Below are 17880 nucleotides of genomic sequence, written 5' to 3' on the forward strand. Positions count from 1 at the left end.
ACTATTCATAACTACCACCATCATTATCATCTAGTTTCCAAGGTGTGCGCACAGGTAGATAGATAGATGGATATATAGATAGATACTTTAGTCATCCCGAGGGAAATTTTAATAATTTAAACAGTTTAGTTAGCTGGCTAGCTAGCTAGCAGCTGGCTGAGTTTGTGTAATTCCTGAAGTGGAAAGAGATTTTGTTCAGGCCTTAATAGATATCCTTTGTTTGAAAATAAATTGTTTCTATTCTTTCCTCTTAATTCCATGTGTTGCAACTCTCGCTGGTAACTTTGCTAACTTATCCAGCAAACTATTAAAAATTCACGACTGTAACAAAACACTGCAACTCTCGCTTGCCCTCGAACTAGTCCATCTTCCTGTTTCCGCTTTGTCGCGCTCGTCTGAAAAAAAATTAGTGGTGCGCTACCTCGCACTACCTGGCTAAAATCCTGGCGCGCCAGCAAGATCTGTCATCTTGACGTCACGGTGTCGCGCTACCGGTCGGGTGCGTCGAGTATGTAGAAGCCCTTAGGACTCTCTGACTCCGCTCTCTCCTGGTTTCACTCCTACCTCTTCACTAGGACGCAATATACCATTATCAAGAATTCCAACTCGACCCCAGCTCCAGTCAACCACGGCGTGCCCCAAGGCTCAGTGCTTGGCCCCTGCTGTTCACCATCTATATGCTCCCTCTCAGCCAGATCATCCGTCAGCATGGGCTCATTTTCCACTGCTATGCTGACGACACCCAGCTTTACATTAGCGCTAAACCAATCTCCCTCCCCTATCACTAGTTCACTGCCTGCATGACATAAAGACTTGGATGGCCACCAACCTGCTCAAACTCAACAACAACAAGACAGAGCTCATGGTGGTGGCCCCTCCGTCTTTGTCCAAGAAAGTTGGGGACGTCTTATTGAACATAGATGGCTTTACCATCAGGCCCTCCCAAGAAGTGCATAACTTGGGTGTGACTCTGGACTGCAACCTCTCACTCCAAGCTCACATCAGTAACATCACCAAATCCACCTTCTTCCTCCTCAAAAACATCTGCAGACTCTGGCCCTCACTGTCAGACACTGTTGCGGAGACTGACACATGCCTTCATCACCTCCCGTCTGGACTACTGTAACGGTGTCCTTTATGGTCTTCCCACCAAAGCACTGGACAAGCTACAGCGTGTCCAAAACTCGGCTGCCAGGATCCTCACACACACAAAGTGATGGCAACACATTACCCCCACACTCAAGCAGCTTCACTGGCTCCCGGTGAAGTCACGCATCACCTACAAAATCTTACTCCTTACATACAAATCCCTCAATGCTCTTGCTCTCCAGTACCTCTCCGATCTCATCCAGCATCACTCCCAGCCAAGGTCCCTGAGGTCCTCTGTCAAGGACCCGCTTGTCATCCCCCGTTCCAGGCTACGGACTTTTGGTGACAGAGCCTTCTGTGTTGCTACCCCCACCCTTTGGAACAGTCTACCTCTCCATATCCGCCAAGCCCCCACACTGGCTACGTTCAAAAAGCACCTAAAATCACATTTATTCACTGAGGCCTATGGTCCTTAACGACCCTGCCCCCAACCCCACTTCTACCTACCCCTCTCTTCTCCCCTCTATTCCCCTGCCCTATCTCTTTTGTAAAGCGACCTTGGGTTACTTGAAAGGCGCTATATAAAACCAAGTTATTATTATTATTATTAATGTGACCACATACAAGTCATAAGATGAGATTTTATTTTTCCACACCCAGCTCAGCCCGAGGTAGAGAAAACACTCACTCTCCATGCTCTCATTTCAACTTGCACTCTCCTCCCCTGTTTGTACAAGGATACAAGGAAGTTTATCGTCACATGCATATAGTTACTAGCCTGGCTAGCGCCACCACTTCTCAATGAGACGTGGTCTGGGAACCAAACGTTAATTTTCTCGTATTTGAAAAAAATGCCCAGATCCGTTTATTGGGTGCCACAGATGTCTATCAAATGCGTCTGTGCATAGCTCATCATCGTCTTGCTTTCCCCCTTGTTCTGTGATTGGTCTCCTATCTAAGGCGAAAATTTGCTCCATGGTCTCCAGGCTGCCTTAGCAGCGTGAATCAAATCGCGCGCAAGGCAGCATGGGAACACCCAGGCTATATAGTTACTGGAAGTAAGAAATGCAGTTAAATTATGTCTGGTGTCAGCCTATTTGTGCATTAATGGGGGGAGAGCAGTAGAAGAGGGGTTTAGTAGATTGCCGCAAGGGCTGCATAAGAAAGGTGGGGGAGGATTGGGATTGGGGGGGGGGGGGGGCACCAACAAGGAGCACCCAAGAGCAACAGGAGCAAGGAAAACTCCCTTAGCAAGGAAGAAACCTTGGGCAGATCCACGGCTCAAGAGCTAACCCAACTGCCAGGGTCTTGGTGTGTGTGTTGGGGGATGACAGGGGAGATGGGATAGTGTGCTGTGTATGTGGGGAGAGGGCAGTGTGCAATATGTGTGTTGGAGAAGCTTCCTCATGAGACAATGTGCTGTGTTTTGGGGGAATGAGTGGTGCGCTACCTCGCGCTACCTGGCTAAAATCTTGGCGCGCCAGCAAGATCTGTCATCTTGACGTCACGGTGTCGCGCTATCGGTCGGGTGCGTCGAGTATGTAGAAGCCCTTAGGACTCTCTGGGGGTGTGCTGTAGTATGTTGGGGACGTGTGTTGGAGAAGCTTCCTTATGAAATAATGTGCTGTGTATGTAGGGGAGGGGGGCAGTGTACTGCAAGTATGGTGAAGGGACTTCTATTGCAAGCAGAGTACTGTATGTATGAATGATGTATGTGAGTGATGACCGTGAAGATGTGTGTGGGCGGGAGGGGAGTGGAGCAGTGACTGCGTGTGTGTGTGTGGGTAGGTGGGGGCAGTGTGTTGTAAGTATGTAGAGGATGTGTGTTGGAGAAGATCCTGAAGACAATGTGTTGTGTATGTAGGGAGGGGGGGGCAGTGTGCAGCAAGTATGTAGAGGAGGTTTACTGTAGCAAGCAGTGTGCTGTATGTATGTGAGGTGATGACAGTGATGATGTAAGTGTGTGTTTTTTGTGTGTGTGTTGGGGGATGGGGGTGGGGTGGGGATGGGGGCAGAAAGGCTATAGGCAATCAAGGACATGGGTAGATGGAGGAGAAATCAAAAATAATAAATAAAAAGTTCTATGGAGATGTGCAAAAGTTGGAGAAAATCAGATATGTGTGTGTGTGTGTGTGTGTGTGTTTTTGACGCAGGATGAAATAAGAAAATAAATAAAAGGTCTGTAGCATAGGGTGAGGGATGTAAAAGTGCTAAAAGTCTTGTAGGTGTGTGTGTGTGTGGGGGTCATGAGTGCTGAGGAGTGAATGAGTGCAAAGTCAGTATAGTGTGAGTTCAGAGTTCGGATGGCCTGGGGATAAAAAACTTCTCCTGAGTCTCTCAGTTCTGGCTTTGTGACTACATAGGCGTCTTCTTGATTTCAGCGGTAGGAATAATCCATTGTTAGGATGAGAAGAGTCCTTCAGAATCTTTTGGGCTCTTAGGAGTACTCTTCTGAATAGATATCTTGTAGAGCAGGGAGTTGAGTTCTTATAGTGCGCTCAGCTGAGCGCACTACTCTCTGCAGAGTACTACAATCTCTAACTGTGGAGTTCCCATACCAGGTGATGATGCTACCAGTTAGAACACTCTCAACCGCTGAAGTGTAGAAGGCCTTCATGATGAATGTAGAAACTTTGAATTTCCTTAGCCCGTTTAAGGAAGTAGAGTCGTTGTCTGGACTTCTTCAGAACATATTGAGTGTTAACAGTCCATGTTTTCAGTAATGTGGACACCAAGGTATTTAAAACTTGTGTCTCTCTCTACAGGTTGCCCGCTGATCATTAGTGGGGTGTAACTGTAGTTCTGCTGCGGCCTTCTGTAATCCACTACCATTTCCTTGGTTTTATTGATATTCAGTGTCAAGCTGTTAGATTGACACCACTGTGCCACCTCATCAACCTGATCCAAGTAGAGCTGTTCATTGTTGTTACTAATCAGGCCCAAGATCACTGTGTCATCTGCAAACTTGATGATGGAGGTATGACTACTGTTGGCTTTGCAGTCATGTGTGTAGATGTTGTACAGCAGTGGACTCAAAACACAGCCTTGGGGAGCACCAGTGCTGATGGTTAATGAGTCAGATGTCAGACCCCCCACTCTAACCACTTGTGAACGGTTGGTGAGGAAGTCAAATATCCAGTGACACAGGGTGGTGTTCAGTCTTAAGGCCTTCATCTTTGTGACCAAGGTGAGAGGTACTATCGTGTTGAATGCTGAACTAAAGTCAATGAACAGCATCCTCACATAATTCCCATTCCCCTCCTCCAGGTGAGTTAAGGTGGTGTGCATGAGGTTTGAGATGGCATCCTCTGTAGACCTGTTGGCTCTGTAAGCAAATTGGAGGGGGTCGAAGGAGGCAGAAAGGGATGAGCAGATAATGTTTTTCACAAGCTTCTCAAAACACTTCATCACTGTAGACGTCAGGGCTACTGGGCGGTAGTCATTCAGACATGATGGACTTTTGTTTTTCGGTACTGGAACAATAACAGACTGCTTGAGGCAATGATGTGTTAAGATATAAGTGAACACAGGAGCTAACTGAGCAGCACAGGATTTCAAAACCCTGTTAGAAATTCCATCCGGTCCAGCAGCTTTTCTACAATTAACCTTCCTAAAGGCATTGCTCACATCGACCTCAGAGACACAGAAAGGTGCATCCTCATTTGCTTCACATGCTGCAGTTAGTGCAAGATAGTCTGTGTTTTTCATGTCAAAGCGAGCATAAAAAGCATTTAGTTCATCAGGGAGGGCTTTACTCACATTCATCATAGGAGGGGACTTTCTTTCAAAGCCAGTGATTACATTACATTACATTACATTACATTTGGCTGACGCTTTTTAACCAAAGCGACTAACAACATGGTAAACAGTACGTTTTTAGAACAATTCTCACAATTTTAGGACAGTTTAAAAAAAAACAAAAAACACATTAGAGTACAGTAAGAATAAGTGCGTCGGTGAGTGCTGTTTTTAACAGTTACTTGTCAGTTTAAAACGGCTGGTGAGTGCTAGGATCAGTAAGACTTGTTGTAAGTGTTGCTATGAGAGTAGGTGTTCTCTAAAGAGCTGGGTCTTCAGGAGTTTTTTGAAAGTGGAAAAGGATGTCCCTGCCCTTGTAGGAACTGGCAGTGTGTTCCACCAACGAGGAACAACAGATGAGAAAAAGTTTGATTGGCTTGAGCGCATCGGTGGGGTAGAGCTTTGCGCCGCCGTCCAGAGGAGCCGCAGCGGTCTGGAGGTAGTGTAAGTCTGTATGAGGGCATTCAAGTAGGTGGGAGCAGAACCGGAGACTACTTTGTAGGCAAGCGTTAGAGACTTGAATTTGATGCGGGCCGCCATAGGTAGCCAGTGTAGCTGGATGAGCAGCGGGGTAACATGTGCCCTTTTGGGTTGGTTGTAGACCAGGCGCCCCGCTGCTCTGGATCATCTGAAGTGGTTTCACTCGCGCAGGCTGGGAGACCTGTCAGGAGGGCATTGCAGTAGTCGAAGTCGTGAGATGACAATTGCCTGAACCAGAAGTTGGGTAGCATCTTGAGTCAAGTAAGTCCTGATTTTCCGTGATGTTGTAGAGTGCAAAACGGCATGCCCGGGCGACTGAGGCAACATGATCCGAGAAGTTTAGTTGGTTGTCAAGAACAACTCCTAGATTTCTTGCAGTCCTGGTCGGTGAAACAGACAGGGAGTCAAATTTGATGTTGATGTCGTGGTGTATGGTAGGTTTAGCTGGGATGACCAGCAGTTCAGTCTTTGAGAGGTTCAGCTGGAGGTGGTGTGCCTTCATCCATGTAGCTATGTCTGAAAGGCAATCCGAGATCCGTGCTGAAACCAGGGGTCGCCAGGTGGAAAGGACAGATAGAGCTGTGTGTCGCCTGCATAGCAGTGGTATGAGAAGCCGTAAGAACGGATAATCTGTCCCAAGGAGGTGGTGTAGATAGCAAAGGGAGGGGGCCCAGCACTGATCCCTGGGGACCCCTGTGGTTAGATGGTGAGGTGCAGATAGCTGACCAAGCCATGATAATGCTAAACGAAAGGCCCTGTGAGGTAGGATTCAAACCAGGAGAGAGCAGAACCGAGATTCCCATGTCAGCGAAAGTATAGAGAGAAGGATACGATGATTAACCGTGTCAAAGGCAGCCATAAGTCAAGCAGAATGAGTACTGATGACCGAGCGGTCGCCCTGGCTTCTTTTAAGGCTTCTGTTACAGACAGCAGAGCCAAGCTTCAGAGTGGCCGCTTTTGAACCCAGACTGATTTGGATCCAGAAGGTTGTTCTGTGAAAGGAAGTCAGAGACCTGTTTGGAGACTGCTCGCTCAATGCCTTTGGATAGGAAAGGCAGTAGTGAGACAGGGCGGTAGTTCTCGACGAGCAGGGTTGAGAGAAGCTTTCTTAAGTAACGGTGTTACCGGGCCATTTTGAACGCTGTTGGAAATGTGCCGGAGATTAGCGAGGCATTGATCACATGTGTGATAGCTGGAGCGATGGTCGGGCTGATGGACTGAAGTAGGCTCGTAGGTATAGGGTCCAGCGAGCATGTGGTAGGACGGCTGCATGTCAGGAGTCTGGACACTTCATTCTCGGAGAGAGGCGTGAATGCTGAAAAAGATGTTCCAGCAGTCCCTAGAGGTTGTAGGAGTGCGGTATCTGAGCCAGATGCGTTGAGTGGGCATGTAGAGAATTTACTGCTGATTGCCGCCACTTTGTTTGTAAAAAATGAGGCGAGGGTATCTGCAGTAAGGCTGGATGGAGGAGGAGGCAGCTGAGGGTTGAGTAGCGATTTGAAGGTTGAGAAAAGTTTTCGAGTGTCTGTAGCGCTGTTGATTTTGTCATTGTAGAAAGCAGTCTTAGCAGCAGTGATGCTGGCTGAGAAGGAGGTCAGAAGTGTCTGGTAGTTTTTGAGGTCGTCAGCTAGTTTGATTTGTGCCATTTCCTCTCCGCTGCTCTGAGTTTGGTGCGCCATCGGAGGGTATCATTTAGCCATGGATGAGAATGTTTGGATCGAGCTGGCCTTGTGGTAAGAGGGCACAGCTCGCCTGAGACACGCAGGTCAGTGTGGAGCAGAGCCCGAGTCAGTGGCTTCATTAACCTCCAGAGAGGAGAAGGTGTTGAGTGGAGGTAGACCGGAGGCAACCACAGAGGAGAAGTGCGCTTGGAGACAGGTTCCGATGTTGCGGGCGAACGTGACCATCGGGCTGAGGAGCCGGAGGCTGTTCTGTCAGGCTGACGTTGAACTGGATGAAGAAGTGGTCAGAAAGATGGAGAGGCGTCACCATGAGGGTGTCTGTGCTGCAGTTCCGAAAGTGAAGATCAAGTCAAGCTCTTTGCCAGCTTTGTGAGTCGGGTGGGCTTTGAACCAGTTCGAGGTCAAAGGAGGGACCAGGGCCAAAAAGTCCGCTGAGCCTGGGGCATCTAAGTGGATGTTCATATCACCGAGAACAAGAAGCGGACAGTCATGCTCAGGGATGGAGGATAGCAGAGTGTCAAGTTCGAGTCCTTTCCACACTGCTGGATCACCCTCCAAGAAATCAGCTTCAACTCTGTCTCTATAGCCGCTTAGCAGCTTTTATAGCTCTACGTAAAACTATAAGATGCTGCTTTGTAACCAGTCATATTCCCTGAAATAAGCCCAGCATTATAAGTCATGGTGCGTGTCTTTAATGCCGTTCTCACTTCTCTATCCACCCATGGCTTCTGGTTAGGGAAGCTTCGGATCTTTACAGTTGGGATGATGGAATCAGTTAGCATATTGATGTAACTCAATGATACTTCCGTAAACTCATTGATGTCAGCAGAGTTCGCCTTGAACATCTCCCAGTCAACGTTGCTAAGGGGCGTCCTGTAGCCTGGCTTCCGATTGGTCAGTCCAGCTTGACCTCCTTAGTCACTGGGGGTCCGTCCGACATCTCTGTTTGTACATAGGCAGTAGAAAAACAGCGGCATGATCTGATTTTCCAAAAGCTGGTAGAGACTTCGCTTTGTAACTGTTCTTGAACTGTGTGTAGCAGTGATCCAGTGTGTTGTCACCACGTGTAGGGAAGTGAATGTGTTGAATAAATTGTTAGAAGTGGGCAATTCATCCATATTAAGGTTCTAATCCTTAGGACCTTTACATGAAAATGGTTGAAGGATCAAGCCAATATCTTTTGAGATCTGTTTTGCCCATTATGGCTGCACCCACCCCCCTGGCTTCAGCTCAGTGGAGTGGTGCTCAGCTCAGTAGTGGACAAAATATGCATTCTCAAAGCTCTCATTTCCAGGTTTCTCTCTGTGAGGGAGTCCCACAGGGCCCCACTAATCCCCAATGACCTCTGTCACAGTGCTGCTGAGGTGACCCCTCTTGCCGTTTTCCCCCTTGTCAGGTACATGTATGAGTTGGCTCGCCGGCACCGCAGTGCACCCACGGGGCTCGTGCTCAATGCCACGGGAAGCCAACTGAGGATGCTGGAGAAATGCTGCAAACCTGCGCCCTCTGCCATGTGCTTTTTCACTGAGGTAAGCCTGTGCCCTCCACCAAGTGTTTTTTCACTGAGGTATGCTGAGGTAAGCCTGCGCCCTCCACCAAGTGCTTTTACACTGAGGTATGGCTGTGCCCTTTTAAGACTCTCATGCCAGTTTCAGATGGAATTCCAGGGAAAGCTGCAGAGATGTCTTAATTGGCAGATGTGACAGAAGTGCCATCATCATCGTGCCATCTGTGGATAGTGGGGAAAGCCCAAATCCAGAACTTTGTGATTTGGGCTTGAAGCTTCCGCTTGAAGTGTTGACATATACTGTATATGAATCTGAAACATTTATCTCAAAATATATTCCTTATACTGTATATCTGATATATACACTGCTCAAAAAAATAAAGGGAACACTTGGCCATAGGAGTATAGCATCAAGTCAGTCACATTTGTGGGATATTGATCTGGCCAGTTATGCAACAGAGGTGGTTGTGAATCAGGTTCACCTGCTTTGATGTCAACGAAATTTACTACAGGTGTACTAGAGGGCCAACTATGAGACGACCCCCAAAACAGGAATGGTTTTACAGGTGGTGGCAACTGGTAATTTTTCCATATTTATCCTTCTTGACTGATTTTTCACTAGTGTTGCATTTGGATAGTGTCAGTGTTACTACTGGTAGCATAAGCCAGTATCTGGAGCCTACAGAGGTTGCACAGGTAGTCCAACTCCTCCAGAATGGCACATCAATATGTTCCATTGGCAGAAAGATTGCTGTGTCTCCCAGCGTACTGTAGTCTCAAAAGCATGGAAGAGATTCCAGGAGACAGGCAGTTGCTCTAGGAGAGCAGGGCAGGGTGGTAGAAGGTCCTTAACCCAGTAGCAGGACCGGTATCTGCTCCTTTATGCAAGGAGGAACAGTAGGAGCCCTGCTAGAGCCCTACAGAATGACCTCTAGCAGGTCACTGGTGTGAATGTCTCTGGCCACACTGTCAGAAACAGACTTCATGAAGGTGGCCTGAGGGCCCGATGGCCTCTTGAGGGACCTTTGCCATAGAATACAAAATTGGCAGGTCTGCCACTAGCGCCCTGTGCTTTTCACAGATGAGAGCAGGTTCACCCTGAGCACATGTGACAGACATGAAAGGGTCTGGAGATGTCGTGGAGAACATGATGCTGCCTGCAACATCATTCAGCATGACCGGATTGGTAGTGGCTCAGTAATGGTCTGGGGAGGCATACCCTTGGAGGGATGCACAGACCTCTGTGGGCAGGACAACAGCACCCTCACTGCTCTTAGGTATCGGGATGAAATATTCTGACCCTGTACTGGTGCAGTGGGCCTTGGGTTTCTCCTGGTGCACAACGATGGCCATATGGGGCAAGATTGTGCAGGCAATTCCAGAGGGGTATTCCAGAAAGGAGGTTTAACAAACACTGAGATAAAACTTAACCTCTGGGTTGTCTGAACCTGTGGCGACTAAACACGAGCTGTCGGTTCCAAAACACCAGTTACCAGTTAGTTCAATCAACCCTGTGTTAGATAACCTAGAGTTGTGCACGTTCACGGCGAACTTATAAAGGCATCATCTATTGAGAGTCTAAACCATGAGTGAAACCGGCGAAAGGAAGAGCACCGTATTTTTCAGAGGCGGAGTAGTCGAGGCTTACGAGGAGAGAACTGTAATAACAAAAAAAAAAGCAATACTTAAGCGCCTGCGTCCGAGACCTTGCTTGGCAGAGAATAGCCTAACTGACCGTGTAAATGCGTATGTTTAAGATAGCCTATTTAATGTCAAAAGAACAATTAAATAATTCACTGGACATCACGTAGGCCTATTGTATTGACTGCTTTGAATGATGCTTTCTTAAACTAGCCTAGTTGTAACAGATTGAGTGGGCCATAGAATTCTTTAAAAATCCCAAATGTAATTTTCTATTTTAACGCGGGTCCTGCAGCTGTGGGCCAAGTTAAACTTTTGCGCTCCATCATCGGAAGGGTGAATGTCGGAAGGCATGGTATTGGACACATTTTGGTGCACATTTGGAAAATGTAATAAGTGATGCTGACCTGCCAGTTGGTGAAACTACACTTTAATGATCCTCGTGGGTTTGTGTCCAGGAAAACGAATGTTGCGCAGGAACTGCTTTAAGCGCCAAGGCAAACTTTTTTACGCACCGACCGACAGCTTGCCGATATGCTCTGCGTCTCCAACACTACAAAAACTCCCAGTCGGAGAGCGTGTGTAGCCTATTAAAAAAATATTTTATCCCAAATGCCATCAGCATTCTTAACCAAACTTAGTGACAACATGCATACCCGGCTGAGCTGTACAGCTATATTTAAACTTATTTATTCATTTTCTATAGGCTGTTTCCCCTTTTTTGTACTGTACTTGTTTTAATTATATCTTCAATATGTCTGAGATGTTGTTTGTCCATCTGTCTGGTGAGCCAAACACAAATATCCACTATGGTGTAGGCTAGCTAGCCTACATTAAAGATTTATTTTATTCTATTCTAATCCACCATGCGTAATGTAGGGATGGAGAATGCTTTTCAAGTAGCCTATATTAGGATTCAGCTGAAAAACTCTAGCGGTTTTGAAAAACTCGTTTGGAAAAGAATGGATAGGCTATCATGTGATGTTGTGGTCTTATCGCCCTCTCACGGTGAATTGCACAGATGAAAATTACATGATTTTGTGCTTCTTTGTCAATCAGGCCTTCGTCAAAATGAAACGCCATTGTGTGACAAGTGTAAAAATAGCGGCCTGATTGAACATGCACTGAAATAACCGAACATAATTGAACATAACCTGAACAAAACCTACCCCCTACCAGGTTAAGTTCAGAGTCTAAAAGCCTTTTTGAGCTTTCTGGAACTAAAATCCCAGGTTTATAGTTTACTCTGGGTTTACATACCCAGTTCAGTTCAGAGCCTATGTTACCATAGTTACTTACATAGCCTGATCATTTTTGAGCATTCTGGAACTGAAATCCCAGGTTTACCGCTAACTCTGGGTTAACATACCCAGTTAAGCCAGTAAACCTGCTTTCTGGAATACCCCCCAGGAGGATAAATTAATTCATACCATTGACTGTCCCCCACACTTCCCTGACTTAACCTTTAAACACTGTTCGTTGCTACCCCCCTTAATTTACTGTTCACGGTCAAATTTGACTGTACAGTTTTAATTGCTCTTATTTGTAGGAGTGCGTGTATGGAGATGTCTTAAGGGGCTATCACATTGTACACGGTATGCGCTGCGCTCACCGCTAGGTTGCTCTTGATGAGGTAACGTCCCAAAGATTTTTGTTGTGCTTGCCGCTGGGCTCAGCGCAAAATACCAATGACTTACAGCGTGCCGTGGTACAACCTGATTTAACTTTGACCGCGGCACGCACAAGGGCGGCAAAGTGGCAAAACTTAAACATAAATTAAAAATGGATGTTGGTATGGTAGTCAGGGCACATACTCAACCATAGCGCTGGCATTTTGTAAAACTTCATGAAACACACTCATGCCAGTGTTTCCCCTACAATGTATTCAAGCGCCACTGCAAAAAAAGTTGCCTAATATAAAAAAAAAAAGACGCAAGTGAACTTCAGGAACAGCTGCCGTTCGTTCAGGTTTCATGTCAACAAATAATAGTAGGCTAACGTTGAAGGCGCAGTCAGGGATTCCACAGGAGATCACGCTTGTTTGTGTTGATGTAGACACAATTTTGTGATGCTGACGCAATTTTGTGGAAAAAAAACGTAGCATACCTTATGTTAACCAAAGAACCAAATTAAACATGCCAGCGAGATAGCTCGCCCCTACCAGTAGCCTATTCCCAGATAAATTCCACGCATTGTTTCGTTTTTGTTTGTGATACAGGCAATGCTTTCAAGCCCTGTGTTGCTAACATACCTAGGCTGTGTAACTAAGGTCTAGCTAGCCTATTGGATACGCAAGCATTTACATCTGAGATAGTTTGTAATTCCTGTAGAGCTCACCAAAATTATAGATATGATACAAGACACTTATCTGCTAATCCAAGATAGATTTTCTTCAAATTTTTGACCATTTATTTTACCAAATGACATGGGAAACATAATTCATTTCATCCACATATTCTTATGCACCATGCACAACAAAGCTACTAAGTTAGCTTAAAACCGTGATAATCAAGCCAGCGTCACGGGCCGTCACGGCATTAAAGTGACAGGCACTCAATTCAACTTGCACAGCACCAATACAGTGTAATGGCATGAAAGAGAAGTCTATATAGCTTATACAGTGCTGTGCAAAAGTTAAGACACCCATGCTGAAATTGGCTAAAGGGAGGAATAAAAAACATATTTTGCCTTTTGTCTTAATGCCTTAATTAAAAAAAAAATAGGACATCAATTATTTTTTAATGTATCATGTATCGTAAATAAATAAATGTTATTATATATAAATGTCTTAACTTATGCACAGCACTGTATATTCTAAATAGTAATAGTTTGTACAGTGGCCTACAGTGTACAGTTGCTAATACTAATTATTACTAGTGGCTAATACTAATAATGTAAATGAAAAAGGTGAAAGAAAAACATGAATAATCCTGTTCAAGTACTGCAATAATCATGCTTTGTAAATGCTTGTGCTGATGGTTATGTCATAATTTGTAACTCAATTTTCTTTTCTTTCTTTCACAAAATCCACCAGAAGTCACCATTTAAGGAGTCATTTTTTCAAATTGTTCTCTCTTTTTTTTTTTTTTTTTTTGGGGGGTGTCTTCCTACGATCAACAGCACCGTAGGGGAAACACTGCATGCACTTCACACAAACAGGGGCCCCTCTTCCATCCTTCCATCCACTGTTAATCAGACACAGGGTGCCTCACTAATGCATCGCCTTTTCATGGGGGCCCTCATACAGGAGTCAACCTGACCTAGGGGTCCCTCGTACAGCTCAAACTTTGAGCACACTTCCATTAGCATCACAGCAAGCCCTTTCACTTCTGGCATCATGTAGCGACAGGAGAAAGCAGTCACTCCACCTGGCCTCAAACCCCAGTACAAAACCTGCACTCTGATTGCATTTTATTTGTAGAGCACTTTATCATGTACTCAAAGCACTGTGACTGAACATTGTAGGATAAAGAAGGGAGGTAGGCAGGATTAAAAGTAAAAATGAAATAATAAATTAGGAGGCACACACAAGCAGTTGCAAGTGTGGAAAGAAACAGACACAGCCAGCATAATTAAAAAGTAAAGTATTACATATAACTCTGTTTCTAACAAATGCAGACAATACATTTGCCAGTTTACTTAAAAGTATAGGCAATATATTTGCTCACATGGTTCCTATAATTTACACAAGATTGAATTGTTTGGCAGGTGTGGTTCACATTGGGAGAGAAGCAGCCTACAATAGTTCAAGAAAACACTGGGCTCCCATAAATTACTCTAAGCTTTTTTTGCGGAAAGTATGATTCTTGTGTAGAATGGGCACACAAGCACAGGAAAGTTGTAGGAGTGTGTGTATGGAGATGTCTTATAAGGGGCTATCACATTGTACACGGTATGCGCTGCGCTCGCCGCTAGGTTGCTCTTGGTGGAAGTAACGTCCCAAAGATTTTTGTTGTGCCTGCTGCTGGGCTCAGCGCAAAATACCAATGACTTACATGTACAGCGCGCCGCGGTACAACCGGTTTGAACTTGACCGCGGCACGCGCAAGGGCGACAAAGCAGCAAAATGCTGCTTGTGCTGCGCTTTGCTCAGCGCAGCGGCAGACCAGTTTTTGCGCGCGCAAGACTATAATGCATTTCATAGCGCATGTCGCGTCTAATGTGACTGGCCCTTTTCATATCCTTGATAAAAATTATCCTCTTTCGCATTCATTTCCTATGGCGGTCATTTTTGACCGTAGACAAAAAAAATGTGACCAAGTTGAATAAATCACTCAAAATTCAAAGAAATTAGTCACAATAAATGTCATGTGTTCAAATGCCTTTTGTGAAGGATATCATAAGGTCTTGAGGCAATTTGATGAATAATGCCATATTTATGGTACAGGGAATGTGTAAATCGTTCATTTTTGACCAGAACAGTCGGACATTATGTTTTGGTCTATCCAACACCCTCCTTTCATTTCGTAACACATTAACCAGTCCATATCAGCATAGATATCCAGCATGATGTATCTGATGTGTTTTCAAAGTGTTTCTTTAATTTTTTTGAGCAGTGATACATACTACCTCTCTGGTGTGTTTTGTGTGGTCCTGGATTAAAATATAATGTACGTTGTTTTGGACAAACGCATCTGCTAATAATTTAAAACATAAACGTGACTTCCTGTGCAATCTCTGACTGCATCTTTAACACACTAGGGGTGCGAGTTTGACAGCGTATTTTGCAGACATGCGCACTGTGGCCAGAGAGAAGTTAGACGCATAAAGTGGGCAGTCAGGCCGAATTGAATTAATAAAAGATAGATAGATAGAACACTGATTGCATGTGATTGGTTTATTCAATTTCACTTCACCGAAGAGGTCTCACCCATTTTAGAGTCCCCGCCTTGACATAGCTTCTCGCCACCTATATAGCTGCCAAACGGGCCCTAGATTAGCATTGACAGGCAGTCTCTGTAATACCAGGTTGGTAGGTTTGGCAGATAAAATAAGACTTTCCAGGGTTGTACTCTACTGTTAGGATGAAACTACACTACATGCAGGAGAGTAGTCACTGTCCAGAATGGAGAAAGTACTGAGTACGGCACATATTCTAAATCTGAGGCCTTGTTTTTAATTTAAAAATCCAAGGCTGTAAAGCATTAGAATTTAACACTGGTTAGCCTTGTGGATAACAACAGAAGAGTCTATTTGGACTGTATTCAGGGTTGCTACCCAAGGGGACCTTCATAGGTAAGCATGGTTTTGGATATCATTTGCATTAGAGGGTGCAATGATGGTGGATTTCTTATGAGAAGCTAATTTAAATGTTTTTTTGTTTTTGTTTACCTACATGCTGACATCAACTTTAGTGAGAGGACTGACCTATTTTGTGTGAGAATGTAACACTTTTCAGGCATGTCTGCCCATTGTCAGCTATAAAATGCTAATGAAGTGTCAGGCACCAAATTGTCTCTTATAGTATTGTGATATTATTTAAAATCATGGTGTGTCATCACGAATCATGATCTATACTGTATATCAGTTTGCAATAATGTCTTACAGCGGGGTCATTGCTTTAGTTCCATAATCAATAGCTAACAGTGAAGTACTGGCCTGCTTTTATATTTCCCTCACTTTCACAGAGATTTCAAGGCAGACATTTCAACATTTTTCTGAGGTTCACATCAAATGTCTGCCACAACAACATCAACCTGAAGTCATACAAAACTGGGTAAATATGTATCTCCATATCATTCCTTATTAAGATCGAGTCCTTTCATGTCATTGTGTTCTTTTTCAGTCACATTCACTCGAATGGGAAGTCCACCTTCGGTGATGTCATCAACCTGAACTAGCCTATAATCATCCGTCTCTGTATGCAGGAGTTGTGCTGGGAGACTCATGGGGGGGACGAATGTCCAGCGATCAGGAGCTTTAGATCACTCGCAGCGGGATTGGAAAATTCCCTCTTCATGGGTCAAGGATCTCGAGGCACTGAATAATAGAAGGAGAAAGAATACTTGGCATGGCCTTATATAGATTCTGGCATGCAAACATCCCTACTTACAGAGACAGGTGATTACAGGCTGGTTCAGATCGATGACGTCACTGAAGGCAGACTTTCCATTGGTTAACGTCTTGTGTTCTCCTTCAGACAGCTGAGGTTATATTTATAGCCTTATGATTTGTGTGGCTGGGGTTTGTGTGGATAATACTGTTTGTCCTACAGATTGCCACTTGCGGACAATAAGGACATTATCGATCCTTGATCATTGTCACTGAAGTCCTGTTCGCCGAATTGTCTAGCAAGAGTGAGACATATTTTTGAGGGAACATCAATAGACACATAAACTAGAATATTTATTTTTAGGAAGGAGGACATCTGTGGTAACAGTTTGTCACTTTTATCTAATCGGGTCATTCCACGTCAATTCAACCAGGGCCCACGCACTTAGCTCTCAAAAAATTCTGAAAAAATTACCAGGTGTACCTATGTTACCTAGGAGACACACTGTAAAATTACTCTTATGTAAGATCAATACTTTCCAAGATACAGCCAGTTTTACAGGGGGAGGGGGTGTCGATTTTGTTCGGCCTCTTTTTTTTGTCAAAGTTCACAAGCCCACAGCGCAAGAACTAAACCATGTAGGAGGCTCAAATTGTGCATGCTGGTACATAAATAGGAATAGTATGTAGCAAAATCATCACGTTTGGTCTGGATAATCATGCATGGTCATAGCTGTCCCTCAAAGTTCATACAAATTTTATTGAAGTTTTTGGCTGGGCTCTGTTTAAGCCTTCAGAAGACATATTTGTACTCAACATAGGCTCTTGATTTATTTTCCTTACTGAGATAAGTAGAAACACTCACAAAAAACAATGAACAGAAAAAAAATAATTTCAGGGTCTGAACAGCAGACCTTACAAGTCTAAAAAATCATTTTGGTTCTCATTTTCAGAGCACCTAAACACCTTGTGGGAATATACAAAGATTTCTTAAATATTTTTTTCTTTATTCTCCATGATCTTTTCTTTTTAAAAACACCAATTTGACTTGTCTTATGCAATTCTTTCTTTTTCACTATCCACCCTGAACATGGGCAAAATGCACCATTGACATCAATATGTTTTGTATAGAGCTACCACAGGTTACTCTATACAACCACAGGTAACAGTGTGGTGACTCTATATAAAACATATTGATGTCAATGGGGCATTTTGCCCATGTTCAGGGTGGAAAATAAAAAGAAAAGATTTGCATAAGACAAGTCAAATTGGTGTTTTCAAAAAAAGGGATCATGGAGAATAAAAAAAAAACCTATTTAAAAATCTTTGTATATTCCCACAAGGTGTTTGGGTGCTCTGAAAATGATAACAAAATGATTTTCAGACTTGTGAGTCTGCTGTTCAGACCCTAAAGGGATTTATTTTCTGTTCATTTGTTTTCTACTTGTTCGGTGTTTCTACTTATCTCAGTAAGAAAAATAAATCAAGAGCCTATGTTGGTAAAAATATGTCTTCTGAAAACAAATAGAAACCCAGCCAAAACTCCAATAAAATTTGTATCAAGTTTGAGGGACAGCTATGACCATGCAGAATTATACAGACCAAGCGTGGCGATTTTGCTACATACTATTCCTATTTATGTACCAGCATGCACAATTTGAGCCTCCTACATGGTTTTAGTTCTTGCGCTGT

The 17880-nt window shown here is 44.3% G+C and overlaps 1 protein-coding gene across 1 annotated transcript in view; it reads left to right on the top strand.

The window, feature by feature from the left end:
• The window catches only part of gc (GC vitamin D binding protein), a 41386-nt gene that overhangs the window by 11743 nt on the left and 11763 nt on the right, over positions 1-17880 (top strand). Inside the window, exons 5-6 of the mRNA XM_048244195.1 lie at positions 8446-8578; positions 15825-15913. Coding sequence (XP_048100152.1) covers positions 8446-8578; positions 15825-15913 — 222 coding nt within the window. The remainder of the gene's footprint in view (positions 1-8445; positions 8579-15824; positions 15914-17880) is intronic.

Source organism: Alosa alosa, chromosome 5 (assembly GCF_017589495.1).
Source record: "Alosa alosa isolate M-15738 ecotype Scorff River chromosome 5, AALO_Geno_1.1, whole genome shotgun sequence".
Classification (NCBI taxonomy): domain Eukaryota; kingdom Metazoa; phylum Chordata; class Actinopteri; order Clupeiformes; family Clupeidae; genus Alosa; species Alosa alosa.